This window comes from Setaria viridis, chromosome 1 (genome assembly GCF_005286985.2).
Source record: "Setaria viridis chromosome 1, Setaria_viridis_v4.0, whole genome shotgun sequence".
In the NCBI taxonomy this organism is placed as follows: Eukaryota; Viridiplantae; Streptophyta; class Magnoliopsida; order Poales; family Poaceae; genus Setaria; species Setaria viridis.
The window spans coordinates 31356572-31384526 of NC_048263.2; the positions used below are offsets into that span (position 1 = coordinate 31356572).

Below are 27955 nucleotides of genomic sequence, written 5' to 3' on the forward strand. Positions count from 1 at the left end.
GTTCCTACCCCAGCTGGCGCTAGCACGACCGCGCCGCTCGGCGTGGGCGGAGGCACCTGGCTCTGCGGCCTAGCCTCGACTGACATCAACGGATGCCTCGTGCAGCCCGGGCCAGCAGCACCAGAGACGATGCGGCAGCAGCACGCCAGCACGCATGTGGATGGATGGAGGGAGCGACGCGTTGTGGCGCAGAGTAAAAGAGGATGGAGCTGGAGTGCACCGCCGTGAGAAAGGATAAGGAAGAGTCAAAGAATAAGGAGCAATAAAGAAGGGAGAAAAGATTAAAAAAAAGAAGGGAGAAAAATGGAGGGAAAAAAGGAAAAAGAAAGATAAATTATTAGTTTAATCTATAAGTTTATGTGTTAATCCTTTTCTATTTCATATGAAATTACAAATATAAATTGAAGAAAAGTACAAATTCATTTGTACAACAGGTGAAATAGCTAGGGGTACATTGGACATTTGATATCTTTCATTCATTTATGAAAAACAGGAGAAGCCATTTTGCCAAACGATTTCCTAAAACGGCTTCAGCTCCACCACAGAAGCCACTTCACCAAAGGAGTTAGAGCCGGAGCCCTTTTTGGAGGAGCCGAAAGCCCTGCCAAAAGGGCCTAATATTTTTTGCAGCCGACACAGCGTTTGTGCCCTGGATAGGATGAGCCGACATGCCATGCAGAGAAGTTTGGTGCTGCAAGTTTCTTTTGCATTATCATCTAGCTGGTTAACATCTCAAACACAAACTCGACATTTTCAGGATATATATAATATATTTAAGGAGAGCTGAACCGATCTGCGAGAAAAACAAAACACAGATTTTCGGGGGAGATATCCGAAGGTGCCTAACAAAACGGCACATAATAGTTTCAATTTATCTACCACATGCCACAAGTGTTTCATGGACATGTTAACCTTGGTGGTACCCACCTGTCAGCCTTACGATAGAGTGTTGTGTGGTGGAACATGTTATTATAACCTTGGTGGTACCCACCTTAGTAGCATGTGGAGGAGTTCCTCCTGCCACCGAATCTTGACGGTGCCAGGAATCTAATTTCCTGACAAAGCCAGAAATCTGATTGCTTGACGTAGGCAAGTGCCGATCATATTTCCGACGTGGTAGGTATACGATAACGAACTGCAAACAGTCCAATCATCCTTGGGAGTAGCTCGATTCAACGAACAGTGGTTGGCCACCAGCAAAAGGGTAGGAAAGGCACCCGCCAGGCGCAGCCCAACGCTCAAAACATGCCTGTCCCTTGCACTCCACGGCATCAATCCATCATGCTGTCCCAGTTTCAGAAGCAGCCAAGCCATGAACCAGGCCAAAACGATGAGCATTATCCAACTCAATGTGAAAGACATGCCAAGCGTGCTTCATTGTAGAACAAAATAATTTACTTTACCCCCAACTTACAAGTTAAGAACAGTAAAAGTTTCAGAAGCTGCAGATGCCCAGGCAATGCACATCGTAGGCCATGGCGTCTCAGCACCGGGAACACAACAACATTCACATGAACTTTTAGCTACAAGGGAACGGTAAAATATAGAGAGTATCATCAGCTAGACTGATCGTAAAACTTCACAATGGTCTTGAAATGCTATACTTTTGTTTTTCTTGTGTATGGAGGTGTTCTCTCCTCCTGTGGGCAGTTCAGCAGAGCGGCAGGGGCTCGCCGTTCCACTCCTTGAGGCACTCGAGCAGCGGGTCGATGTGCTTGCGCTCGTTGATGGCCACCAGCACCTTGTTCAGCTCCTCGCCGGGCGACCGCGTCTTCTCGCCGGTGAGGTACTCGGCGCCGAGCTCCTCGCGGACGAACCGGTACAGCGGGTAGGAGCGGCACTCCTTGATCCTGTTGGGGACCATGGGTCTGCCGCTCTCCACGGCCGCGCGCGCGGCCTCCACCTCCTTGGGCAGCGCGGCGCGGACCTGCTGCTCGAACTCGGCCACCTTGGCAAAGATGGAGGTCTCCACGACACGCTCGGCGTCACCGTTGGCCAGCGCGTGCTCGATCAGCACCGCGCGGAGCTTCTGCATCAGTGGGTAGTTGGGGCTGCACGGGTCGTCCGCGTACGCGAACACCGCCTCCCGGTCGATCGCCGTCTGCAGGTCCTTCTCGCAGAAGCGCGCGATGTGGAGGCCGCCCATGGCGTTCATGCTCAGGGTCTTCTTGGCCACCTGAGTCACGCAGTTCTTCACCGCGGCCTTCATGTTCTCCTCGAGGTGGCGCAGGTCGATGGCCTGGCACAGGGCGATCAGGAACGTGGAGGTCATGAGCTTCAGGATCTCGATGGCCTCGGCGGTCTTCCTGGAAGAGATGAGGCCCAGCGAGTTCACGTCCTGGTTGTGCTGCTCCGCGCTCTGGACGTGGTTGGTCACCGGGTTGCCCAGGAACTGCAGCTCAGAGCAGTAGGAGGCCATGGCGATCTCAGCGCCCTTGAAACCGTAGTCCAGGCTGGGGTTGCGCCCACCAGACAGGTTGGAGGGCAGGCCGTTGTTGTAGAAGTCGTTCACCAGCTCGGAGAACTGCGCGAACATGAGCTTGCCGATGGCGGCAAGGGCGAGACGGGTGTTGTCCATGGACACACCAATGGGAGTGCCCTGGAAGTTGCCGCCGTGGAGCGCCTTGCCACGGGAGACATCGATGAGCGGGTTGTCGTTGACGGAGTTGATCTCGCGCTCAATGGACTTGGTGGCGAAGCGGATGACTTCGATCTGTGGGCCGAGCCACTGCGGCGAGGTGCGGAGCGCGTATCTGTCCTGCTTCGGCTTCATCAGTGGGTCGAGCTCGCCGAGCTTCTTAGCAAGCTTCATGTAGGAGCTGCCTTCCAAAATGTGCTCCATGATAGCGGCAGCCTCAATCTGTCCCGGGTGGTGCTTCAGCTTGTGGGTCAGGTGGTCGGTGAACTCTGGCTTGCCGGTCATGACCTCGCAGAACACAGCGGAGATGACCTCGGCCATGATGGCGAGCACGTTGGCCTCAAAGAGGACGGTCGACGCAAGACCAGAGCCCACGGCCGTACCGTTGACCATGGCGAGCCCTTCCTTGGGCTGCAGCTCAAAGAACCCATGCTCGATGCCGGCGATCTTGAACGCCTCGGCGGCGTCCACTTTCCTGCCGTCGGGGGCCACCGCGACGGAGTTCTGGCGGCCCGTGATGAGGCCGGCGATGTAGGAGAGCGGGACGAGATCGCCCGACGCGGTGATGGTGCCCCGGAGCGGCAGGCATGGGGTGACGTTGGCGTTAAGCAGCTTGGCGATGGTCTCGAGGATCTCGAAGCGGATGCCGGAGTAGCCCTGGAGGAGGGTGTTGATGCGCACGAGCATCGCCGCGCGGGTGGCCTCGGCCGGCAGCACGTGGCCGTCGGCGCCGGTGCCGAAGGCGCCGGCGTTGAGGAATCTGTCATACGGAAACGGACAAAAGAGAGGTCAGTTCAGAGCTGCGACCGGCATCCGTAAAAAAATTGAACAATAACTTGGTCAGGATTTACAGTCCATATTGAATTATTTAATACTGTGCCGACTTGTGAGTTTAGGTTATGAAATTGGAATAGGCCTACCACTTAATTTATACTTCACATGACAAGGAAATATGCTATCAAGTCTTGATCTTGACACAAAGTGGATTAGTACTACCTAGTCACTAGTTAGACACGTCTTTTTGTTCGAGACAGTGTAACAGCTAATGGCATTTTGTGTTGCTACACCGACAGATATGCAGAGTTGTCGGTGCAAGTAAAGTATTGTATGCGTCCATTTTGCCAGCTTGGGTAACGGAAAAAAGAGGGCCTTTGGACCTTATCTGCCAAAAGTCTCAAAGAAGCTTCCCGGATATGAGAAGTGGAACAAGTCCACATGCTGTGATTAGTTGACTGCTTAACAAATTTTCTAATTTTTTATTGTTGCATCATAGATGTTCCATTGATGACACGTCCAAGTTCTATATAGTTCTTTGGCTCTATCAAAAAGGAAAATTTTGCAGAAACGTATGATTAGCCTTTTTGTTTGGTATAAAAAGGCGGAAAGAAAAATGCTACTACCACTCATGTTGCTCGGCTGCTAACGTGTTCCAGCTCTGACGGAGCCCCTGTTCTGCTGACCCATTCCGGGCTTCCGGCCGCTGTCCAGCAAGCACCGTGCCCTTGCCCTACCAACTCGTTAGACGGCGTGGGTGACCGTGAGAGCTCTCGCAACGCGCAACAGCAGCGGCGGCTCACCTAATTTTCAGCGGCGTCGTGACGCGAGCACACCGCCCCATCCCTATCCGGCAAGCGGCAAACCAGCCAGCCAACCCCACCCACCCAACCACGTCGTCGCCATGTGCGCGAGAAAGACTACGCGGTGCCGAAGACTTTGCACGTCCACGTTGCCCCCGCCGAGCACGAGGCGCGCGATGGCGGCATGGCGCCACCCCACCAGCACCCAACCCGATCGCCGAGCAAAAAAGCTGGCTGGCTTGGCGCGGCCGCGGCGTCATCGGTCGGGTTCGCTCGCGTCAAAACTTTTTGAAACAGCCCAGCGTCGGCGGCAGCAGGGCATCTTCTTCCCTCGAGATCCCACAATCCCCGGGGGAAAATGGGAATAAATTGCGAAATCAGGGAGCCTTGGCTGGCCGAGCTGGCGGTGACCGGTGACTAGTGAGCTAAACCGGGCGCGGACGCCGACGCGACCGGCCAACCCCGCGCGAGCGGCGGGGCTCCCGCCGCCTGCCGAGCTGTCGAGCCAGGCCGGCGGCCGCTTTTTGTGTTGTGTATGATCGGTGGGTGGGGACAAAGATGCCCCACCGAACAGTAGCAGTACACCTAAAGATTGGGGGTCTGCAAGCACCGTGGGCCAGTGATTGCGTCCATCAGCCCGTGTCGGTAGCCCGTGCAGGTACGGTGCATCCTACTACTCGGTTTGCATGTGAAATGAAAACTGCTCGCCAGCTAGAGCCTGGATGATCTGTGGACTGCTGTATCTCTGCTTTAATTTGGATGCATGCATGATAGGAGACTGATTTACGGTGCTTGTTCAGTTTTTATGATGTAGACCAGTAACTCGATCGATTATGAAAAGTTTGAGCTAGCTAGCCTAGTTTATGTTTATAGCCAACCCCACCAACGACCTAGCTAACTACACCCGTCTTTTCTTGCTTGGAAACTGATGGAATCCCGTGCGGCAACAGTAAACTACTAGCCGGAGCACATGCAGCCGCGCGGCTGGCGCGAGCGCAGGATCTCGTGAACAAACCACCTCGCAAAACTAGTTTCCGTGGATCATCTAATCTAACCACGAACTACTACTACTCCAAAGTTCAAACTAAATAGTACTACGTACTAATAAGCTCAGAATTAAACTGCCGAAAAAAAGGACATTACTAGTAGCCAATAGTAAAAGCGAGCAAGAACAGCAAAGTCACCTGATGAGCTCCCTCTGGAGCGCGCCGCCCTCCTTGGTGCGGCGGTGTGAGGTGGCGCCGAAGCCGGTGGTGACGCCGTAGCTGTCGGTGCCGTTCATCATACTGTTCATGACCCAGTCGCTGCTGGCCTTGACGCGCTCGCGGGCGGACTCGTCGAGCTCGACGCGGGCCTCACCGGCGCCCGCGGCCACGGCGGCCACCTGCGCGATGCTCAGGCTCGCGCCCTGGATCTTCACCAGCGGCTCCCGGAACTCCGCCACCATCCGCTTCACCTCGTCCAGGTGGCTCCCGGACAGGTCCTCCGCGGCCTTGCCCCAGTTCAGGGGGTCGGCGCGCGGCGCCGCCGCCTGAGCCGACATGCACAGGCCGTCGCCGTGAAGGGAGCGGACGAGGCCGGTCTCGCACTCCATTGCAGCAGGCACAGAAGGTGAACTCGAACAAAAGCAGTAGAGACTAGTAGTTGGGGGAACACAACAAGAGGAGTAATGCTACTAGCGTATTATTAGTATAGCTAATTGCGTGACTGTGTTGTAGAAGAAGAGCTTGTGGAAACCCAGGCTCTTCCTGAGGAGGGAGGGAGGGGGCCGGGGGCGCTTAAATAGCGTGGCCACGGGTGGGGGAGGTTGTTGGGGTCAGAGACTGGCATGGCATGGGGTGGTAGGTTGTTGGCGAGCCGAGCTGACCCCGCCCCGGCCCTTGGATGGGCCGGCCAACCATCCGCCGATGCGCGCCACGCCAGTGGCCAGCGCGGCAGCTGGCCTGGGCGCAGCCGGCCCGGCCGAGCGCGTGGCCGCCTGCCGGCCGTCCGCGCACCCGGGGCGCCTGGGAAATAGGACACCGACCCGGCGCCGGTCTCGGCTCGATCGGACTCTGGTTGGGTTGGGGCTGGAGCCGGCCGGACGACGGGCGCACCGCACCAGCAGCTACGGTTGCGGTGGTGGGTGGCGAGTTGGCGACTGAGTGCGACGGGGTTGGTGGGGGAGCCGGTGTGTGGACGCGAGCTCTTGCCAAAGTCTTACGGTCTCGGTCAGTCGGGTGGGTCCGTTGGTTTGGTCCCTTCCGTCCCCCGCCCGGACCTTATACACTCAAACACTTCGACATTGGAGACGCTGCAAGCGTTGCGAAATGTCGCAAGAAAACGGCACGAAATGACGAGTTCACTTCGTCACATTAGCATTCGATCACTAGTCTCGATCGGTGGTAGTGTCTTAAGTGGAGATCAACTACTCAGAAACCGCAGCGCGGTTCCTCTGATTGCAATTTTTGTCCGATTCCGCTGAGAGCAGGCAGCGGATTGGAGCAGACATGCCTCTGCAGAAAAAAATGCAGAGACTGGACTCAAAAGTTTCGCAAGGTCAAGGCAGTCGTTCCATGTCCGATTCCGCACCAACATGAGAACTTCCAAGGAAAGCAAGAAGGCGCTCCAGATCTGGCGCAGCAACCTGTTAGCTTCCCCGGTGATTTGCCACTTGAGGAGGCGCCTCGCGATGTGGGCAGGGCACCAACTTGAGATAAAACAATCATTGATCGATATGATCTTCAGAAGTTCAGAGAAATGCATCATGGAGATTCCACGCTTTACCCCTCTTTGGACGACGCAGCCACGCGCAGGGCGGATTATTATACTGTTTGGGCCGGTAGAGGGCAGGTGCTGCAAGGCAACATCCATGTAGTGCACGAACTGCAACTCTTTTCGATTTTGTATTTTTTTTTCTGTAGCGATGACACTATTATCACACGGTTGGTAACAACGAAGTCATGGGGAGCATTAGCCAGATGAACTCATAGTGCGCGGCGACTAAGCAGGCACATGTGACATGACTGCTGTTTGAAAGGAAAGGCACAAAGACGACCATATGGTCCAGATTTATGATATTTCCCAACAATTGGTCCAGATTTTACAGTAAAGATTTTCCCTCTCTTGGTGGTGTTGCCGCGTTCTTAATGTGGTTGACGTTGCCAAGGTCGGGTTAGCATTGTCAATGACCTCGTTCACCTGCCTCTATCGATGTCTCATTTCTGTATGCCTGCCTCGATGGATGTCTCACTTCTTATGGCTCATAATCTAATTTACTAAGATGGAACCATCATGTGTTGTTTCGTCCCTCTTCGTTCAACCTACATATTTAGTTTTTGCAAGCCTACCACTAACTGTCTCCAGATTTGTGAAGTTTATGCCATTCCTAGCGTAGTGCAGGAACTCACAAAACGATGCCCATCCCACCCCCCTCCCTGGAGAGGAAATGCCCATGGCGACTCCCCGCCGAAACACCAAAACCTGCCCAGATCCGCCACCATAGCAACCTCCACCAACCATCCCACTACAGATCCGAATGCCCCAGAAGAGGATCTACAAGCGCATCCAAGTCTTGTCGGGGATGGGTCTGCGGCGAGAGAGATCGAGCGGAGCGAAGACCAAGAGCAAGATCTGAATCCTAGCAGTGGAGTAGTGGTTCTGGAGGAGTCACTACCAGCGGAATCGCATCACATTGAGGACGCGCAACCCCAGGAGCAAGAGCTCAAGCCTGAGGCCATCATCCTCCCGGATCTCGTTCAAGATTTGCGAAGACAGAATAGATTCAAGTCGACGCGTCTGGGAGCAGGCAGTGCGGACGACAAGGCTCATCAAGAAGAGATGCCACAGGTCAAATCCTCAGCGGTACCACAGGGGATGGGGCTCGAGGGCGGTGAAGCGGATCCATTGGCCCTGGACATCATTCAACGACAAGCCAACCAAGAGATCCACCCAACTCCGCCAGCTGCATTAGTTATGGAGCAAGAGAAACCAAGATTCACCCGAGCAGAGAAGGGGAAAAAGATTGAGGCAGAGCAGGGGCAAGGATGACGGTAAGCTCCACCCAATACCGTTGAGAGGAGTAACTTCCCCCGAAATTGGAACTTGTAGCAGGGTGAATGCTCAAGCTCAAAGGAGGCATATGGCCATCAATTCCCTCCTCGTTCCAGCTCATGATGCAGTCAGCAGTAGCACACAGATCCGTCCTCCAGCAAATCCTCAAGGACACAACATGACAAACCCAACAGATCAACAATGCAGGTCGATGAAGATGGCTTTCAGATTGTCAAGCTAGCATACTGGTGGCACAAGACCGGAGAGCATTCAAGAGAGGAAGCACTGCCTCACCAACCGGACATGGCAGAACAGAGGAGGAGAAGGTACATTGAGCATGTTAGGGGAAAATACCTTAACTGTTTCTCCACAAAACACAGTGTTGCATAATGTAGACACACCACTAAATGCTGGATGTGTCTTCAATCGGGGCACAAGGCCTTCACCTGCCCGTCCAAGAGGAGTCGATTTAAGCAGCCCTCACTTGAAGCTCAGCAGCACAACACCAACATCCACCAAGCCGCTACTAGCTGCGCCATTCGCAACTACCTGCAAGCAGCAAGAGGCGAGTTTGCCACCATGGCGATGTACCCGGGCAGCCCACGCGCCCGACCGAACTTTGCGGTCTGTGCGATCTCTGCGACTAGGGCAATCAAGCACAAGAGGGAGGCTCTGCTTGGTAAGATGACGGTTTGCTAGCTCAACGGCAATAGCCATGACACACAGCCATGACACGTCATCGACGCCCTCGACGAACAGCTCCACATCAGCCGCCACGAGGTGCGTGTCGTCAAGCACTTCCATGAGCAGTACCTCGTGTTCTTTTCCGACAGCTGCGCCTACCACCGTGTCCTCAACCACTGCGGTGTCCGCAATCGTGGATGAATGTTCACTTCGAGCTATGGAACGAGTGCCAGAACGCGGTGGAGAGCAATCTGGAGTTCAGGACCAGGCTGCGCATCTAGGGCTTGCTGGTGCATGCCTGGTCGAAGGAGGTGGCGACCCAAGGAGGTGGCGACCCAAGTCATTGGGCAGCACTGCGCCATCCACTATGTCGAGGAGGCCGCACGCCGTCAGGAGCGCACCAGGACCTACGATCTTTGGGCATGGTCCTCCAACCCCAGCAAGATACCAAAGAAGGTGTTGCTCACCATCGCCGACCTCGACAGAGAGCAACCGGCCACTGACATCCCGCGACACCTCGCCGAGCTCAACCATAACCCTCTGGAGGACTTCAAGGGAGCCTATGACTACAAGATGCACATCCACCTAGATGTGGTGGAGGACCTCTCCTTCCTTCGAGGGAGAGGTGGAAGAGATGGACCGTACAGCTGGAAGCCGAGGCATGAGTTCCTATGGAACTACGGGGCCTCGGACTCCTTGGGTGAGCGGCGCAACGGCCAGAACCACGAAAACATAGGCAACCGCGACTACCGTCCCCGCAGGGACAGAGATGACCACGACGACAACTACCACCGCGGCACACGACACCACCACAGTCTCTCTTCGTGGGGAAGGGTGACAAGATGCCGGGGACTAGTGGAAGATTGCTACAGCAGCAACCACCAACATGGTGGTAACCAGGGACACTCTGGTTATCGCAACAGATCCATGGACGCTTCACCAGCCTGGACCTCTAGAGAGTGTCCAGGAATGGCATGACGCAAGAAGAACAAGGGAGCCAAGAGGGTCTCCTTTGCCAATCCACTAGAGTAGATCCTGGGTGAGTCGAAACCAATTGCCTTGGAACTTAGTTGTCTTTTCCCTCAACATGCTTGTGTGCCTCCCTCGTTGTCTGATCTGGGAAGTGAGTGGGTTGATCCCATGAAGGAAGAGACACTCATTCCTCAATCTTTTATATGCTACACATCCAAGGAGAGCCGCATCCTGAGCATGCTGAACTCTGTGGCGGAATGGACTCCAATTGCTTCACTAGGTAGAGCTGCTGTAGAAGACGTGGAGCCAGAACAGGGAGAACTGCCTAAACCAGAGGAAGACAATGTGCACCTGCCGAGCAGTCTCACCATGCCATCGTAGGTCTATCATGAAATTGCCCCTGAGATCCCTCAAGTTGACATTTGTAGTAGGGAGATTTTAATATTGAAAAATCTAGGAACACAAGCATCCGAAGGACGGGTCATTCTCTAGGAACACAATTTGCAATGAAACTGTTTTGCCTAGCACACCACCGCCTACAACAGAGTGACGCTTTTGCACCCCTAGGAGAACCTTAATCAAGCTAATGCTGACTTCAACATTAATGTTGAGATGAATAATAATGGTCTGAACATTAGTAGCAATGAGGATAACAACACCAACACCAACACTGACAATGAAAATTTTAATGATTTGGCAGCGTTTATTGATTTTATAGCATGCAAACCAAATCCACCTCTCCTGAACCCACCCCAAGAACCAATTATATACAAGCTGTTGAGGCCCAGTCTGAACTAGGCACGACACAGAGGAAAAGCAATAGACTAGCTGACAAGCTTAATCCAGAAAAAGATAGCATCTAGTTAGCCTAAATTGTGCTTAGCAACAAACTTGGTGAGTTATCCCCTAAGGCAAAAGGGAAGTCTAATCCTGATTTTAATCATCTGGCGCAGCACCTTTCAAAGTCACTGAATGGTTTGAAGATGGATGCAATCAAGACACTAGTCGAGAAAGGGAACCAGCCCAAGAACAAGAAGAGAGCCAAGGTCAATCCAGCGCCATGCGGTGAGATGGAGGCCCAGAGGGCCTAGAAGGAGGCCCACTGCTTTTTGGGCATGTCTGTATGCATTTAGTTGTTTTTAATTTGGTCATGTTTGAACCAGAATTTGAACTCGTTTGGGCCTGTAATCCATAATGGGCTGGCAATTTGGTCCTGCAGCTTCAGCGGTGCTTTATCATGGCCAAAAGGCCCAGCACCAACGTCCATGAAGTTCGCCAATCTGTCCTCATCGCAACGCCCCAGCGAGAACACACGTCTCCAGGGACCAGTAGGCTTTGTATTTAGCCATAGCGCCTAGCCTTTTAAGCTGCAAGTGATTTTTCGTTGCGTTTTTAGTTCAAGTTGTAAGCAAAATCCCCATGTCGCAAAAGAATTGTAATCTGTTGTGTTGGAATGTTCGTGGACTTAACGCAGCATCCAGTTGGACCAGTGTACGCAATGCTGTGCACTCTTCAGGAGCAATGATAGTTTGCCTTCAGGAAACAAAAAATTACGCAGTGGACAACAAGGCTTGTAGCAGGTACCTTAGGGAAAAATTTTGCGAAAAACTTTGTGGCATTACTAGCATCTGGCACAAGAGGAGGCATACTCCTAGCAGCGGCAGAAAATCATTTCAACTTATAAGTTGTCTCTACCGCTGAGTACACAATAACTACAAAAAACACCATGAAAGCAGAAGATAAATCCTGGACACTCACGGGTGTCTACGGCCCTCAAAATGACCATGACAAACTGATTTTCCTTGATGAACTGAAGAGTCTGAAAGACCAGGTGCTACCAGAATGGCTCATAGTCGGAGATTTCAACCTCATATACAAGACGGAGGACAAGAGCAATAACAGACTTAACAGAAACTTGATGCGCTGGTTTAGAGAGGCCCTAGACAAGACGCAATTGATGGAAATTGACTTGTGCCGAAGAAGGTTCACATGGAGCAACGAGCATGACAATCCAACTTTTACTGGGATTGACATATTCTTTGGTTCAACGGAATGGCACCTTCTCTTCCCAAACTTGGATTTACAAGCTCTATCAACAATGGGATCCGATCATTGTCCCCTATTCCTAACAGGCGACATAACGAGGCAAAGTTATGAAGGCTTTCGCTTTGAGTGTTATTGGGTGACCATGCCTGGTTTTAGTGAGGTCATTCAGGCAGTATGGAGCCAACCAGTAAATACACAAGATCCTATACTACGCATGCATGTAAAACTCATCCGCGCGGCCAAAACGCTCAAACTATGGAAGCGATAGAACCTGAGCAACTTTTCCCTCCATTTGGTGATAGCAAATGAGGTGCTGCTCTTCCTTGACACTACCCAGCAACAAAGAGCGCTCACGCCAGAGGAGTTAGAATTCCGTAAATACCTAAAGGCAAAATCAGTCAGCCTAGCAACAATCCAGAGAGCACGAGCGAGACGACACTCTAGACTAACATGGATCCGCAAAGGGGATGCACACACACGTTTCTTTATGTTACACGCTAACAACAGAAAGCAGAAATTACACGTCCCATCATTAACAACAGTCAATGGTCCAACGACCAACCATCAACAGAAGAAAGAAGCAATATTTGAACATTTTGTTGAGTTGCTAGGAAAGACGCAGGAAAGGTCCCTATGCTTAAATTGGAGCAATCTAGAATACCAACAGCACGATCTAAGTGAGCTAGAAGAACCTTTTGAGGTGGAAGAAATTAAAAAAGTTGTCATGCACGTGCCGGCTCAAAAAGCCCCCGGTCCTGATGGATTTATTGGGCTCTTCTTTAAGAAATGTTGGGCAATAATAGGTAGCGATCTAATTGCGGTTCTGCAAGCATCCCACTCCCTTTGAACCAGACGCATGGACCTAATTAATGAAGCTAATATCATCTTACTGCCCAAGAAAGATGGAGCAAATAGTGTGACGAACTTCAGGCCAATTAGCCTCATCAACAGCCTAGCAAAAATCATAACCAAAGTGCTAGCAGATAGACTAGCACCACAACTAAATGAGCTGATCTCCGGATGCCAGAATACCTTCATTAAAAAGAGGTGTATCCATGACAACTTCGTATACGTATAGAGCGTAATCAAGGCTTTGCACAAGGCAAAAAGACCGACACTCTTTGTGAAACTAGACATTTCAAAAGCTTTCGACTCAATTAGCTGGGTGTTCCTGCTAGAGACCCTGCAAGCATTGGGCTTCGGCTAAAAATGGAGAGATTGGATCTCAACCTTACTTGCCACATCATCTTCCAGAGTACTGCTCAATGGAATACTAGGGAGAAAATTCAAGCACGTGGGAGGCCTTTGTCAAGGCGATCCGCTGTCACCTATGTTGTTCACCCTTTATATTGACCCACTGCACAAAATAATTGAAATGGTAGTGAATAAGAACATTCTAAAGCCGATCCTCCCAAGAGCAGCGAAACTTCAATGCTCCCTCTATGCAGATGACGCGGCAATCTTTGCCAACCCAGACAAAATGGAATTGCACCACCTCGGCCAACTACTGCAGGTTTTTGGCCAATGCTCCAGCCTCAAGGTCAACATGGATAAAATAGAGATCTTCCCCATTCGCTGCAAAGATTAACTCATCATGGATGCCTTAGTGGACTTCCCTGGGAAGCTATCATCATTCCCCGGCAAATTCCTAGGTTTACCTCTCCACACTCGCAAGCTAAGAAGGGTGGACGTCCAGCCCCTCATCGACAAGGTCGGTAGTTGACTCCCGAGCTGGAAAGGGAAGATGTTATCATCAGCCGGTCGAGAGACATTAGCAAAAAGCACGCTAACGTCACAACCAATATACCACATGGTATTCCTAGCGCAAAAATGTCTTATCAAGCAAATCGACTGCCTAAGACGAAGTTTCTTATGGAAAGGGGAGGAACCGAAAACTGTTAACAAAGGGCACTGTTTAGTCAACTGGCCAACGGTGTGCACACCAAAGGAGTTAGGAGGATTAGGGATTCTAGACCTTGAGCGCCTTGCAACAGCTCTCCGAATGCGATGGTGTTGGTTCAAGTGGAAGCACAATGACCGGCCATGGGTAGGAATGGAAATTCCGTGCGACAAAAATGACATGGACCTATTCTACGCTTCAACGATAGTGACAGTGGGCAATGGAAAAAAAGGCAAATTTTTGGCACTCGACATGGCTCAACGGACACCCACCAAGAAATCTGGCACCCCTCCTATTCCATCATCCAAAAGGAGAAACTTCTCAGTGCACAGAGCCCTACAAGACAACTACTGGATTGAGCAAATCCAACCGCTCACTTCAGGGGAGGAGATTAGGGAATACGTGCGTTTATGGGAGGAAATCCACCTATGGCACAACAACCTTGAGGCAGAGGATGAGATTTTTTGGCAATGGATAAGTGACGGGGAATATACGACAAAGAGTGCTTATCGTATCCAATTCCAAGGTCGCATGAAAAAGTGGAGTATTACACCGATCTAGAAAGCAAAGATGTAACCTAAATGCCGGATCTTTGCCTAGATTTTACTACATGGAAAGATTCTAATATTCGATAATTTGGCAAGATGAGGCTGGCCTAACGACCATTAGTGCAAGTTGTGCAACGTTGAGCCTGAAACGCCTACACATCTCTGTAAAGACTGTTTTTATACCGCAGCAGTCTGGGACCGCCTCAGGGTGTAGCTTAATTTGCAGCACTTGCCGCCAACCAATGCAACATCCTCACTCCATAGATGGTGGAAGAAATGCAGGGCCTTAATCGACAAACAAAACTGAGCAATACTCAACGGTCTCATGATTTACTTTTGGTGGAATATTTGGAAGGAGCGCAACAGACGGACGTTTAACTAGGAAGCCAGAGCAGTTGACGATATAGACTACCTAATCAATGAAGATACCCAACAATTCCATTTGACCACACAAGCTGGGGTCCCCCTCCCTCGACGATTTTTCCGTAAAGAGTTGTGCTATTTCAGCAGTCAGTTTTTTCAGTAGACAGTGGCTTTTGTACGGTCATTTTTAATGTTTTCTTTATTTTTTCCGTTTCTGTTTATGATCTTTGTTCGCTTTCCTTCTAATAAAAATTCAGCAAACTTTTTGCCGTCCGTTAAAAAAAAAGGTTTACGAAGTTTGCTTGAGAAATTCCCCTAAAAAAGTTCTTTGAAAATTGTCTTGAGAATTTCTCCACAAATAAAATGTTATTATCCACCCTTTGTACTATCTCCTATATATGTTTGTCCGGCAAAGTTTGTGAAACCAAGATTGTATATTTGGATCATGCTGAGCCTATCTTTTTTCCAGACGACGCTCAACATCCATTTTCTTTTCATAAAACTGGAAATACCCAGTGTTTGGTACAAGAGAGAAATAGAAATATGGTGAAGTACAGTACGTAGATGCCTAACCTTATTCAAGCTTGCTTACTAGATTTCCAGGACTGATGCGACCACTTGCTCACCACTTACAAACCAACACTCCAAAAGAAAGAGATTAAGATGAACAACTAAAGCCCAGTTTGTGCCGTGGCATATAGCCACTGTTCCTACAAGGTATGCATCCAAGTAAACAAACATGTCTGCCTCTATAAAAGGGGGAAAACAAACATCTTTCTCATTCGGTTGTAGGCAATCCGCCAAGATGGGAATGCAATGGACACATTGACACATGAAAAATGAAATTTGAGTTTCTTTTGAAAAAGATAACATAAATATAAAAATTGTTATAATCACCTAACCAATCATTAGCCTTTGCTACTCACGCAAAAAGAAAAAACACAGGCTTTGAACAGTTGAACCCTTTTTTTTATTCTGCTCTGTTTTCTCTGTTCAGCAGATGGGCAGGGGCTCGCCGTTCCACTCCTTGAGGCACTCGAGCAGCGGGTCGATGTGCTTTCCCTGGTTGATGGCAACGAGCACCTTGTTCAGTTCCTCGCCGGGAGAACGCGTCTTCTCGCCGGTCAGGTACACCGCTCCGAGCTCCTCGCGAACGAACCGGTAGAGCGGGTACGAGCGGCACTCGGTGATCCTGATGGGTATCGCCGCCGTGCCGTTCTCGACGGCCGCCCGTGCGGCCTCCACCGCCTTGGGCAGCGCCGCGCGCAGCTCCTCCTCGAACTGGGCGACCTTGGCGAACACGGATGTCTCCGCGTTGAACTCGGCCGTGCCGTTGGCGAGGGCGCGCTCCACGAGCACATTGCGCAGCTTCTTCATGAGCGGGTAGTTGGCGCTGCACGGGTCGTCGGCGTAGGCGAACACTGCCTCGCGCTCGATCTCCTGGAGCAGGTCCTTCTCGCAGAAGCGGGCGACGTGGAGGCCACCGGTGGAGTTGGTGCTCAGGGTCTTCTTCGCCACCGTCATCACGCAGCTCTTGACGGCGCTCTTGACGTTCTCCTCGATGTGGCGCAGGTCGACGGCCTGGCACAGCGCGATCAAGAACGTCGAGGTCATGAGCTTCAGGATCTCGATGGCCTCGGCCGTCTTCCTAGAGGAGATGAGTCCGAGGGAGTTCACGTCCTGGTTGTGCTGCTCCGCGCTCTGGACGTGGTTGGTCACCGGGTTGCCCAGGAACTGCAGCTCGGAGCAGTACGATGCCATGGCGATCTCGGCGCCCTTGAACCCGTAGTCCAAGCTCGGGTTGCGGCCGCCGGACAAGTTGGATGGCAAGCCGTTGTTGTAGTAGTCGTTGACGAGCTCTGAGAACTGAGCAAACATGAGCTTGCCGATGGCGGCGATGGCGAGGCGGGTGTTGTCCATGGACACGCCGATGGGCGTGCCCTGGAAGTTGCCACCGTGAAGCGCCTTGCTGCGGGCGACGTCGATGAGCGGGTTGTCGTTGACGGAGTTAATCTCTCGCTCAATGGACTTGGTCGCGGCACGGATGACCTCAATTTGGGGGCCAAGCCACTGCGGCGACGTGCGGAGCGCGTACCTGTCCTGCTTCGGCTTCATCAACGGGTCGAGCTCGCCGAGCTTCTTGGCAAGCTTCATGTAGGAGCTGCCCTCCAAGATGTGCTCCATGATGGCAGCGGCCTCGATCTGTCCCGGGTGGTGCTTCAGCTTGTGGGTCAGGTGGTCGGTGTACTCAGGCTTGCCGTTCATGACCTCGCAGAACACCGCGGAGAGGACCTCGGCAAGAACAGCAAGAACGTTCGCCTCGAAGAGCACGGTCGATGCAAGACCAGAGCCCACGGCCGTGCCGTTGACCATGGCGAGGCCTTCCTTCGGCTGCAACTCGAAGAAGCCGCCCTGGATACCGGCAATCTTGAACGCCTCCGCAGCGTTCACCTTGGTGCCATCTGGGGCCACTGCCACAGAGTTCTCGCGGCCGGTGACGAGGCCGGCGATGTAGGACAGCGGGACGAGGTCGCCGGACGCGGTGACTGTGCCCCGGAGCGGCAGGCACGGCGTGACGTTGGCGTTGAGCAGCTTGACAATCGCCTCGAGGATCTCGAAGCGGATGCCGGAGTACCCCTGGAGCAGGGTGTTGATGCGCACGAGCATGGCCGCACGCGTTGCCTCGGCCGGCAGGACGTGGCCGTCGGTGCCGGTGCCAAAGGCGCCGGCGTTGAGGAACCGGATGAGCTCCCGCTGGAGCGCGCCGCCCTCCTTGGTGCGGCGGTGGGAGGTGGCGCCGAAGCCGGTGGTGACGCCGTAGCTGTCGGTGCCGTTCATCATGCTGTTCATGACCCAGTCGCTGCTGGCCTTGACGCGCTCGCGAGCCGACTCGTCGAGCTCGACCCGGGCCTCGCCGGCGCCGTTGGCTACGGCGGCCACCTGCGCGATATTGAGGCTCGCGCCCTCGATCTTCACCAACGGCTGGCGGTAATCCGCCACCATCCTCTTCACCTCGTCGAGGTGGCTGCCCATGAGCTCCTCCGCGGCCTTCCCCCAGTTAAGCGGGTCGGCGCGCGGCGTCGCCATGCACAGGCCGTCGCCGTTGGCAGCAACGTTGCTCTTCTCGCACGCCATTGCTATGCTAGCACAGAGAACTGGAAGAGCACAGAGAAGCTAAGGAGTTCCTGTCAGGGAGGTAATGGATGTTACTGGATTCTTGGGAAGCTGTCCACAGGAGAGCTAGTGTTGCGCTAGGATTTGGTAGTGCTGCTCTTCCTGAAGATAACAGGTGGGAGTGGCGATGTTTAAATAGGCTCTCCTGAGAAGGCGGTGTGGAGTGTGGAGACTGGTCCATGACGACCAAGACAGTGCGCGAATTATTTGGCCGAGAACACAAACATGTGTTGGTCTTGCGAAGCCAGGCAGCGGCGTGGAAAGTTCGTGGTGGCCGCTGGAGCAGGAAGCTTGGTCGCCGGGGTGTGGTTGGTCCTCGTCAAGACCCCCAAGTCCCCCGAAGAGTTGGTGAAGAAGCGGCCGCCGGGACGCATGCGCATTGCTTGGCTTCGGCTGAGCACGCTCGCTATATTGTAGGCTGTCTTTATGTTCTCTTCTAGCCGCATGCTTTTGCTTTGGTGGTGATGCTATAAAGGATGCACTTTGATAAATCCATGCTTTACGAAGATCCAGGTTTATTTGCTGATCAAATTAAAGCAATGCTTTGGGAAAGAACTATATACCGTTTGGTGCTATATTCTTATTACTCATGATCATCTCTTACGATTTTTTTACCATGCTCCTTCTTTACGTGCAACATTTTAAAAAAAGCATATCTATATTATAAAGATCCAAAACAATTGAAAACACTTTTCACTCCGTGTTACACCCCTGTACCCCTCACAGAGAATCCATTTGACAGGTCTGGAGGGGTACCAAAGTTTTGAGGCGGGGTGAAAACAACACTTTCTAAAATGCTTCTGCCTTTTTGCCATTTTTTTGCCATTTCTTTTTTCACCGTAAAAGATTCTACCCACTTGTGTACCCCCTTCGCTTGCCATGTTTGGTGGTGCTTACATGGTCATCCGACCCCCTAATTTTGCATCCAAATTTTTCGTTCATGAATTTTCCTCCGCAAGATCGTCCTACGCTCCACATCTATGCATGTTAATTACCATGACTAGAAAAGGATTCACGTTGTTTCCTTTTGCTTGAGATCCTGTCACGTTGTTTCCTTTTCCTTCTGGGTGGTGAATCATGTCATAATATTGTTTTCTTCTACTTGAATCACGTCGAGAACATATTGTTTTCTTCTACTTGAATCACATCGAGAACGACATCTCCTTTTCCTTTTGGGCAGCCATTGCTGTGCGCCTCCAAGCCGTATTTGGTGATAATTGGCAGCCATTGCCGATTGACGCCTCCAAAACATAGACCTCCACATCCGGCTTGCCAATCCTACCCCAACGCACACAGATGCCTCCAAGTTCACCTTGCCGGCACATCGGCAAAGAGCAGGCCGACATCACAATAAATTGAAGGCAAGGTCAGGCCCTCCACGCTATTTTCGTAACAATACTCTAAGACTAAAAGTAAATTTAAGTAATTGATCAATATTAACTAATTTAACTAATTGATGTCCTTTTGTTTAGCCTTTCTAGAGTTTACAATTCGAATGTTTTTTATTTTCAGCACCTTTTTAACGCCATTGGCCATCGCCATGCTAACTTTCTATGATCGTGGCTGGCTTCTGGCTGCGGTGTTCATGGTTGCTATGATGAGCTCGTGTCGTGTGTATGAGGCGGCATGGACAAAATCATGAAAAGATCGGTACCAGTTCCTCTGATGAGCACATGCTTAGTTTGACACCCAAATAATATTTTGTCTCTCCTCACTACCACAAATGATTAGTGTAACAAACCACCATTAGATCGATGAAGTCTCATGATCTCATCCCTCTCGTCTTGCAAGGAGAGGAAAGTTGAGCCACCATTCCTATTTTTTGTTTTCCTTCTCTGAAAATTTGTATATTTTTTCCAAAACGCGGTGAGCTAAATTTTGAGTATCACAGCTCTGCTGATAACAAGACACACTACATGCGTCCACACCCTTGTTTGCGTTTTCCAACAGTAAATAATCAACAATTTGTTTTTTTTCAGTTAAACGCATGTGAGCATCTGAAAGTTCCCCTTTCGTTTCACGATTTTACCTAAAAGGGATATAGAAGAATTAGGCTATATACTCCTACAGAAATATATATGACTGTGGTTTGGCAAACTATGATAATACTTTACATCAGAATAGTCCTTATAAATATTTTTCCTTATATATTTCTATACCTGCTGTAATTGACCAATGACTTGATAATTCATTTATGAGCTTGTACAATGTAATTGTATTGGTGCGATTGGTTGTCCTTCCTATGTTCTTGATTATACTTCCTGAAGGTTGCAGGCACATCAGCCTCCTCGTCGGTGAACCTTTTCTCACAACCATAGCCAGGCTCTCCTTGTTTGATTTATTATAGGTTTTATTGCAGCTCCTCTTTATATGCTCGGTGCATGCCCACACCAGAGTAAGTATAACCTTGCAATTGGTTTTACATGCATGATGTACTGTAATACTTCTTTGAGACTATGTGAATTGTCAATCTGGTAAGATCATGTCAGTCTATTTTTCTGTTTCTCCAGTAAAGTTAGGACATGCATTATTCTAGATGATTATTCTGCAACACAGTTGAGGCAAAGAAAATAAATAAATATAGTGATTATTTGTTGCGAAGCACTTCCAGATTCATACTACTATGAAATTGCATTAAAAAAATACTTGCCAACTGATTGCTACTTTGTGTGGTATTTGAACAACTAGCTTAGCGATGCATGAGCGTATAGCCATGTAGAGACTTGCATGAGGCTTGTACGAGAAATTTTTTCCATGTGGTGATGTGGATTGGCTTGGTGATTCAGATACTACAACTTTTTGTTTCAGGTTTGGAAGTCATCGTTGTAGCTGATAAGCAAATAATGCAGAGCTAATACATAGAGAAATTTGAAGATTTCAAGATCTGGGAAATGTAGTTCTGTTTCAGACACTATCTTGGCATTAACTGAATATTAACATGTGCTCCGTGACCTGGTGGGATCTGCAACTGAAAGTAAGTATCTTCCTTTAGAGATGGTGATCGGCAAGAAATAAAGCAATATTGGGGAGAGAATTTGTGGAGTTCCTCAATAACATATCACCTACTAGAATTTGGAAAACTGAAGTGTCATCGAGATCGAGAGAAAACAGACTTAGACCCAAACTAAATGGAGTCCACTGGATGAGGGAACATAACAGATCAATATTGATGCAGCTTTTTTTCTCCCAAGGAGATGAATAGCGTTGGGGTTTTGTGGCAATAGATACTCTAATTTTGAGATGGTATTGAACAAAGCCATGGAGTTTATATACGAATCAGTAACTGGTGATATGCCTGGATCGGTTCTTGCTTAATGGAAGTTATAATTCGTTTTAAAAAACTAATACACAAGCCTTTGAAAAGCCATTAAATGAACCTTATACTTTCTATTTAGATGACCTTTTTCAAATTAAGCTTCCTAAAGTGGATGAAATAAAATTGTGTTATTTTTACTAAATATTTTTTTCTGAAAACACGTGGTGCCGCACGTGCACTTTACTAGTTGAGATATAAAAAATACTTTACTCTGTATAGCCCACACAGCTAACTCAAACTTTTCAGTTTTTAAGAAACTTTTTCTACCTTTTTCTGGGTAGAATGATTGTATGGTCGGTAGGAAAGAGAGTTCCACTTCACAGATCATAGCGGTTGAACTTTACAATTGGACCAATGTAGAAATGCTCATCTTTATGTTCATACCCATGGGTTGTTGGGATGTGGTTTCTCACAAACACAAACATTGAGGATTGGTATTGATATCTCTATACAAATAAAAAAAGAAAGAGAGGGACAAATTTCTTGTGGCCTCCCGCTTCTTCATCGTCCGTCTGCCAGTACGGAGTCGGGGCCGTCCGATTTCCTTTCTCCATCATCTGCGTACCGTCGTCGTTTGCTTTGGTGGTGGTGTGCTACAATGGGATCGTAGTGATGCAATTTGGTATGTCCATGCTTTATGAGGATCCAATGTTTACTGATCAAAGCAATGCATGGGGGAATAAAGAGCTTTGGTTTGTTACTACGCCACTCATAATCATCATAGTTTGTCGTACTTGTCCTCCGTTCTCTAAGTGCAATCTTTTTCTAGGAAAATGTTGGGACATAAAAGAATATTTCTCTATATAAACCACACAGCTAACTCAAACTTTTCAAATTTGTAAGAAAATCCACCTTTTCAGGGTTAAAAAGGTTCTGTGGTTGGTAGAAAGAGAGCTCCACTCCACAGATCATAGTTGGTTCAACTTTGACGATTGGACCAATGTAGAAATGCTCAGTTTTACGTTCATACTCGTAGGTTGTTGGGATGTGGGTTCTCACAAAATTTGAAGATCGGTATTGATATTCCTTCTTGTTAGTATTGTACCGCGACATCTTTGTCGGAAGTGTACCTCTACTTCCTTAGTCAGGAATATATCTCAACACCCTAAGTTAGAAACATATCTTGATCTCCGGGTTCTCCTGCAAAACTATACTCGAGTACCCTTCTAGACTTTTTGTCACTTTCTCCCAGTGAAGTCGTGTCAGTGTAACATGTAAACAGTGGGGAGGTTTTTTTTTTTTGCATTTCTACCCATAAAGAACCTGGAAGAAAATTCCTAGCTAAGATTCTAACATCTAACTCACGCGTTCTCTGCTACATGTGAAGGGTTTTTAATTTTTACTCCGGGGGTGTTTGGAGGCGAGGTACTAAATTTTAGGAGGGGTCACATCGAATGTTCGGATGCTAATTAGGAGGACTAAACATGAGCTAATTATAAAAGTAACTGCAGAACCCCTATACTAATTCGCGAGACGAATCTATTAAGCCTAATTAATCCATCATTAGCAAATGGTTACTGTAGCACCACATTGTCAAATCATGGACTAATTAGCCTTAATAGATTCGTCTCGCGAATTAGACTCCATCTGTGTAATTAGTTTTGTAATTAGACTATATTTAATACTCCTAATTAGTATCCAAATATCCGATGTAACCGGCACTAAAATTAAAGTTTATGTTCCTGTATCAAACAGGCCTTTAGACTTCAGACGAGATTGTCAACCATATTTACCACATGTTTTATTACGTGGTGTTTATGAACCTGTATCAAACAGGCCTTTAGACTTCAGACGAGATTGTCAACCATATTTACCACATGTTTTATTACGTGGGACCCTCTTCTAGGAAAATAACAGTGAGCGGACGGAGGACTTGTACCCTTTCTCTTGAAATTGTTGATACTTTACGAGGGGTGTTTGATACCCCGTGCTAAACTTTAGCACCTGTCACATCGGATATTTGATACTAATTAGGAGTATTAAATATAGTTTAATTACAAAACTAATTGCACAGATGGAGTCTAATTCACAAGACGAATCTATTAAGACTAATTAGTCCATGATTTAACAATGTGGTACTACAGTAACCATTTGCTAATGATGGATTAATTAGCCTTAATAGATTTATCTGGTGAATTAGACTCCATCTGTGCAATTAGTTTTGTAATTAGCTCATATTTAGTCCTCCTAATTAGCATCCGAGCATTCAATGTGATCCTATTAAAGTTTAGCACCTCGTATCCAAACACCCGTAAAGTTTGAGAATCCTTTCCATCTTTATCCTCGCAGGACTCTCCTTGGACAACCCACCATTGATGCGAGCGGCCATGCTGATTATGGAGGGAATTCGTGGAATTGTGGACAGGTAGAAGGAAGACCTAAATAAGGCGCACAACTTCGATGAAGATCGTCTATCAGCGGCTATCAAAGCTTAGTTCTGTAGATGCTAACCCCCCATATGATGCCTTGTAATTGTAGCATGTCGGGGGCTTAGTCTGTCTGATAGGGTGGACATTAGCTCGCTTAGACCATCTGATGCTGAAGCACATGAATCAAGGTACCAACATCGTTTAAATGCTTTAGGGGTGTTTGGTTCCACGGACTGAAGTTTAATCCCTGTTACATCGAATGTTTAGATACTAATTAGGAGGACTAAATATGAGCTAATTATAAAATCAATTGCACAGATGGAGGCTAATTCGCGAGACAAATCTATTAAGTCTAATTAGTCCATGATTTGACAATTAATTAGGCTTAATAGATTTGTCTCGTGAATTAGCCTCCATCTGTGCAATTGGTTTTGTAATTAGTCTATGTTTAATACTCCTAATTAGTATCTAAACATTCGATGTGACAGGGACTAAACTTTAGTCCGTGCAGTTGATGGCATCTTCACATTTGTAGGTTCTGTTGATATCACTTATTATAACTCATAGTTGCATATTGCATATGACATGAATCAATACAAGTAGGGTTATTCTAGATTTCTTTGATGCTAGATTCAGCAGCAAAACCTATCAAAGAACAAGAAAGGGAATAAACATTGTATCAAATAATCTAGTTTAACCTTCATGCGCCGGCTAGGTTGCTGGCGTGCGATGGTTGTTTTTCTATTTTTTCCTCTCTCTTCCTTTTCTATTTTTTATGGATGAAATCTACATGTAAATTTATTCTAATATTTTTTTGTAAAAACATTAGAAGATCGAGCTGTTCTGAGCAATTTTTGCACAAAACTAACTTGAATGATTTGTTCTCAAAAAGTTTTACACAAAACTTAGTTGAACGAGTTGCTTTAGAATTTTTTTTGAATAAGTCTTTCTTAGAGAAGTTAGACAATGAAAACTGATGTATATAAGTTGTTTAGAAAAGCTTCCAAAAATAGAAACCTTCAACCAAGAAGTTCACATGACAGCATTCCCTTAAACTTATGTTGAAAAAAATGTAATATAGAGAAGTTGTCTTTGTAAGTTGTCTAGAGAAGTCATGTGTATAAGTTATGTGAGAAACTCTCCTAACAACATTCTGGTGAAAGTTGTGCCAACAAATTAATCTGAAAAGTCATCCTAAGAAATTGTTGAAAAAAATTATTAATTGATGAAAATAGTTGTAAAGATAAGAAACTTTCTAGGCTGCCAGAGATTGAGCGTTGGCTGATGACCCTCCTAGCATGTGACTGCTTGTTAGAAGCTCCTAAAATAATCTGACATATCTCAAGTGCCATTATAAAAAAAAGCTTAAAGTAACCCAAAATATGTATTTTAATTATCTAACTATGAAATTATTAACCATTATCCCAAAATGCTATGTGTATATGCTTTATCATTCACACCACTGCCAATATTGATATATAGAAAAATTAACTCAAGGTATACATGACGTTGATCATGGCTACCAGACCGTATATGAATGTTTGAATGAAGCAATGAACACAATGATTTCCACATCAAACATATAGCTCAAGTTAAGGTTTCAATAACTTCGAAGACTTTTTTTTTAGCTCAAACAGAAAAACTATGAAATGGTGATATGAACAGATATAGACTAAAGAGTAACTATCAACTAAAATCTATCATAAACGAATAAATATATCGTAATCAGATAAAAAGATAAGAAATTATGTATCTGCGTTCTATCATAGAATACGAATAAATTATAAAGCACAAAGATAATCGATTTTAATTAACTTGCAATCTAAATTTATCCACGAAAACAGTTGCAGCAAAACTCTTTTCAACTGCCACAAGCCATGCTTAATGCAGGTTAGGCATTGAAGCTGTCCAACGAACAACCCTTTTAGCATAACAACGAACATGTAAAAACGGAAAAAAAAATGTCGTCAGCAAGAGCGGCTATGTTCTTCTCCCTATCTGTTCTCTGCTCAGCAGATGGGCAGGGGCTCGCCGTTCCACTCCTTGAGGCACTCGAGCAGCGGGTCGATGTGCTTTCCCTGGTTGATGGCAACGAGCACCTTGTTCAGTTCCTCGCCGGGAGAACGCGTCTTCTCGCCGGTCAGGTACACCGCTCCGAGCTCCTCGCGAACGAACCGGTAGAGCGGGTACGAGCGGCACTCGGTGATCCTGATGGGTATCGCCGCCGTGCCGTTCTCGACGGCCGCCCGTGCGGCCTCCACCGCCTTGGGCAGCGCCGCGCGCAGCTCCTCCTCGAACTGGGCGACCTTGGCGAACACGGATGTCTCCGCGTTGAACTCGGCCGTGCCGTTGGCGAGGGCGCGCTCCACGAGCACATTGCGCAGCTTCTTCATGAGCGGGTAGTTGGCGCTGCACGGGTCGTCGGCGTAGGCGAACACTGCCTCGCGCTCGATCTCCTGGAGCAGGTCCTTCTCGCAGAAGCGGGCGACGTGGAGGCCACCGGTGGAGTTGGTGCTCAGGGTCTTCTTCGCCACCGTCATCACGCAGCTCTTGACGGCGCTCTTGACGTTCTCCTCGATGTGGCGCAGGTCGACGGCCTGGCACAGCGCGATCAAGAACGTCGAGGTCATGAGCTTCAGGATCTCGATGGCCTCGGCCGTCTTCCTAGAGGAGATGAGTCCGAGGGAGTTCACGTCCTGGTTGTGCTGCTCCGCGCTCTGGACGTGGTTGGTCACCGGGTTGCCCAGGAACTGCAGCTCGGAGCAGTACGATGCCATGGCGATCTCGGCGCCCTTGAACCCGTAGTCCAAGCTCGGGTTGCGGCCGCCGGACAAGTTGGATGGCAGGCCGTTGTTGTAGTAGTCGTTGACGAGCTCTGAGAACTGAGCAAACATGAGCTTGCCGATGGCGGCGATGGCGAGGCGGGTGTTGTCCATGGACACGCCGATGGGCGTGCCCTGGAAGTTGCCACCGTGAAGCGCCTTGCTGCGGGCGACGTCGATGAGCGGGTTGTCGTTGACGGAGTTAATCTCTCGCTCAATGGACTTGGTCGCGGCACGGATGACCTCAATTTGGGGACCAAGCCACTGCGGCGACGTGCGGAGCGCGTACCTGTCCTGCTTCGGCTTCATCAACGGGTCGAGCTCGCCGAGCTTCTTGGCAAGCTTCATGTAAGAGCTGCCCTCCAAGATGTGCTCCATGATGGCAGCGGCCTCGATCTGTCCCGGGTGGTGCTTCAGCTTGTGGGTCAGGTGGTCGGTGTACTCAGGCTTGCCGTTCATGACCTCGCAGAACACCGCGGAGAGGACCTCGGCAAGAACAGCAAGAACGTTCGCCTCGAAGAGCACGGTCGATGCAAGACCAGAGCCCACGGCCGTGCCGTTGACCATGGCGAGGCCTTCCTTCGGCTGCAACTCGAAGAAGCCGCCCTGGATGCCGGCAATCTTGAACGCCTCTGCAGCGTTCACCTTGGTTCCATCTGGGGCCACTGCCACAGAGTTCTCGCGGCCGGTGACGAGGCCGGCGATGTAGGACAGCGGGACGAGGTCGCCGGACGCGGTGACTGTGCCCCGGAGCGGCAGGCACGGCGTGACGTTGGCGTTGAGCAGCTTGACAATCGCCTCGAGGATCTCGAAGCGGATGCCGGAGTACCCCTGGAGCAGGGTGTTGATGCGCACGAGCATGGCTGCGCGCGTCGCCTCGGCCGGCAGGACGTGGCCGTCAGTGCCGGTGCCGAAGGCGCCGGCGTTGAGGAACCGGATGAGCTCCCTCTGGAGCGCGCCGCCCTCCTTGGTGCGGCGGTGCGAGGTGGCGCCGAAGCCGGTGGTGACGCCGTAGCTGTCGGTGCCGTTCATCATGCTGTTCATGACCCAGTCGCTGCTGGCCTTGACGCGCTCGCGAGCCGACTCGTCGAGCTCGACCCGGGCCTCGCCGGCGCCGTTGGCTACGGCGGCCACCTGCGCGATATTGAGGCTCGCGCCCTCGATCTTCACCAACGGCTGGCGGTAATCCGCCACCATCCTCTTCACCTCGTCGAGGTGGCTGCCCATGAGCTCCTCCGCGGCCTTCCCCCAGTTAAGCGGGTCGGCGCGCGGCGTCGCCATGCACAGGCCGTCGCCGTTGGCAGCAACGTTGCTCTTCTCGCACGCCATTGCTATGCTAGCACAGAGAACTGGAAGAGCACAGAGAAGCTAAGGAGTTCCTGTCAGGGAGGTAATGGATGTTACTGGATTCTTGGGAAGCTGTCCACAGGAGAGCTAGTGTTGCGCTAGGATTTGGTAGTGCTGCTCTTCCTGAAGATAACAGGTGGGAGTGGCGATGTTTAAATAGGCTCTCC

The 27955-nt window shown here is 49.5% G+C and overlaps 3 protein-coding genes across 3 annotated transcripts; all 3 read right to left on the reverse strand.

Moving 5' to 3' along the window:
- Positions 1-1373: 1373 nt before the first annotated feature.
- Positions 1374-5979, reverse strand: LOC117862857 (phenylalanine ammonia-lyase). The gene is made up of 2 exons (XM_034746393.2): positions 5400-5979; positions 1374-3398 (listed from the first exon to the last, which is right to left on the reverse strand). Exons 1-2 carry the CDS (start codon positions 5807-5809, stop codon positions 1652-1654), a joined length of 2157 nt encoding a protein of 718 aa, XP_034602284.1. The 5' UTR covers positions 5810-5979; the 3' UTR covers positions 1374-1651.
- A 9614-nt stretch (positions 5980-15593) lies between these two features.
- On the reverse strand, positions 15594-18056 carry LOC117857065 (phenylalanine ammonia-lyase). The gene has a single exon (XM_034739585.2). The coding sequence runs from the start codon at positions 17893-17895 to the stop codon at positions 15754-15756; it is 2142 nt and encodes a 713-aa protein (XP_034595476.1). The 5' UTR covers positions 17896-18056; the 3' UTR covers positions 15594-15753.
- Positions 18057-25396: 7340 nt separating this feature from the next.
- On the reverse strand, positions 25397-27930 carry LOC117857515 (phenylalanine ammonia-lyase). The gene has a single exon (XM_034740251.2). It carries the CDS (start codon positions 27768-27770, stop codon positions 25629-25631), a length of 2142 nt encoding a protein of 713 aa, XP_034596142.1. The 5' UTR covers positions 27771-27930; the 3' UTR covers positions 25397-25628.
- Positions 27931-27955: the final 25 nt, after the last annotated feature.

Bases quoted from the DNA above. Each gene is read 5' to 3' on its own strand.
- LOC117862857 (XM_034746393.2), bottom strand. From the start codon at position 5,809: ATGGAGTGCGAGACCGGCCTCGTCCGCTCCCTTCACGGCGACGGCCTG. The intron at 3,399-5,399 runs GTGACTTTGCTG...TCCGTATGACAG, and splicing joins CTCCAGAGGGAGCTCATCAG to ATTCCTCAACGCCGGCGCCT.
- LOC117857065 (XM_034739585.2), bottom strand. From the start codon at position 17,895: ATGGCGTGCGAGAAGAGCAACGTTGCTGCCAACGGCGACGGCCTGTGC.
- LOC117857515 (XM_034740251.2), bottom strand. From the start codon at position 27,770: ATGGCGTGCGAGAAGAGCAACGTTGCTGCCAACGGCGACGGCCTGTGC.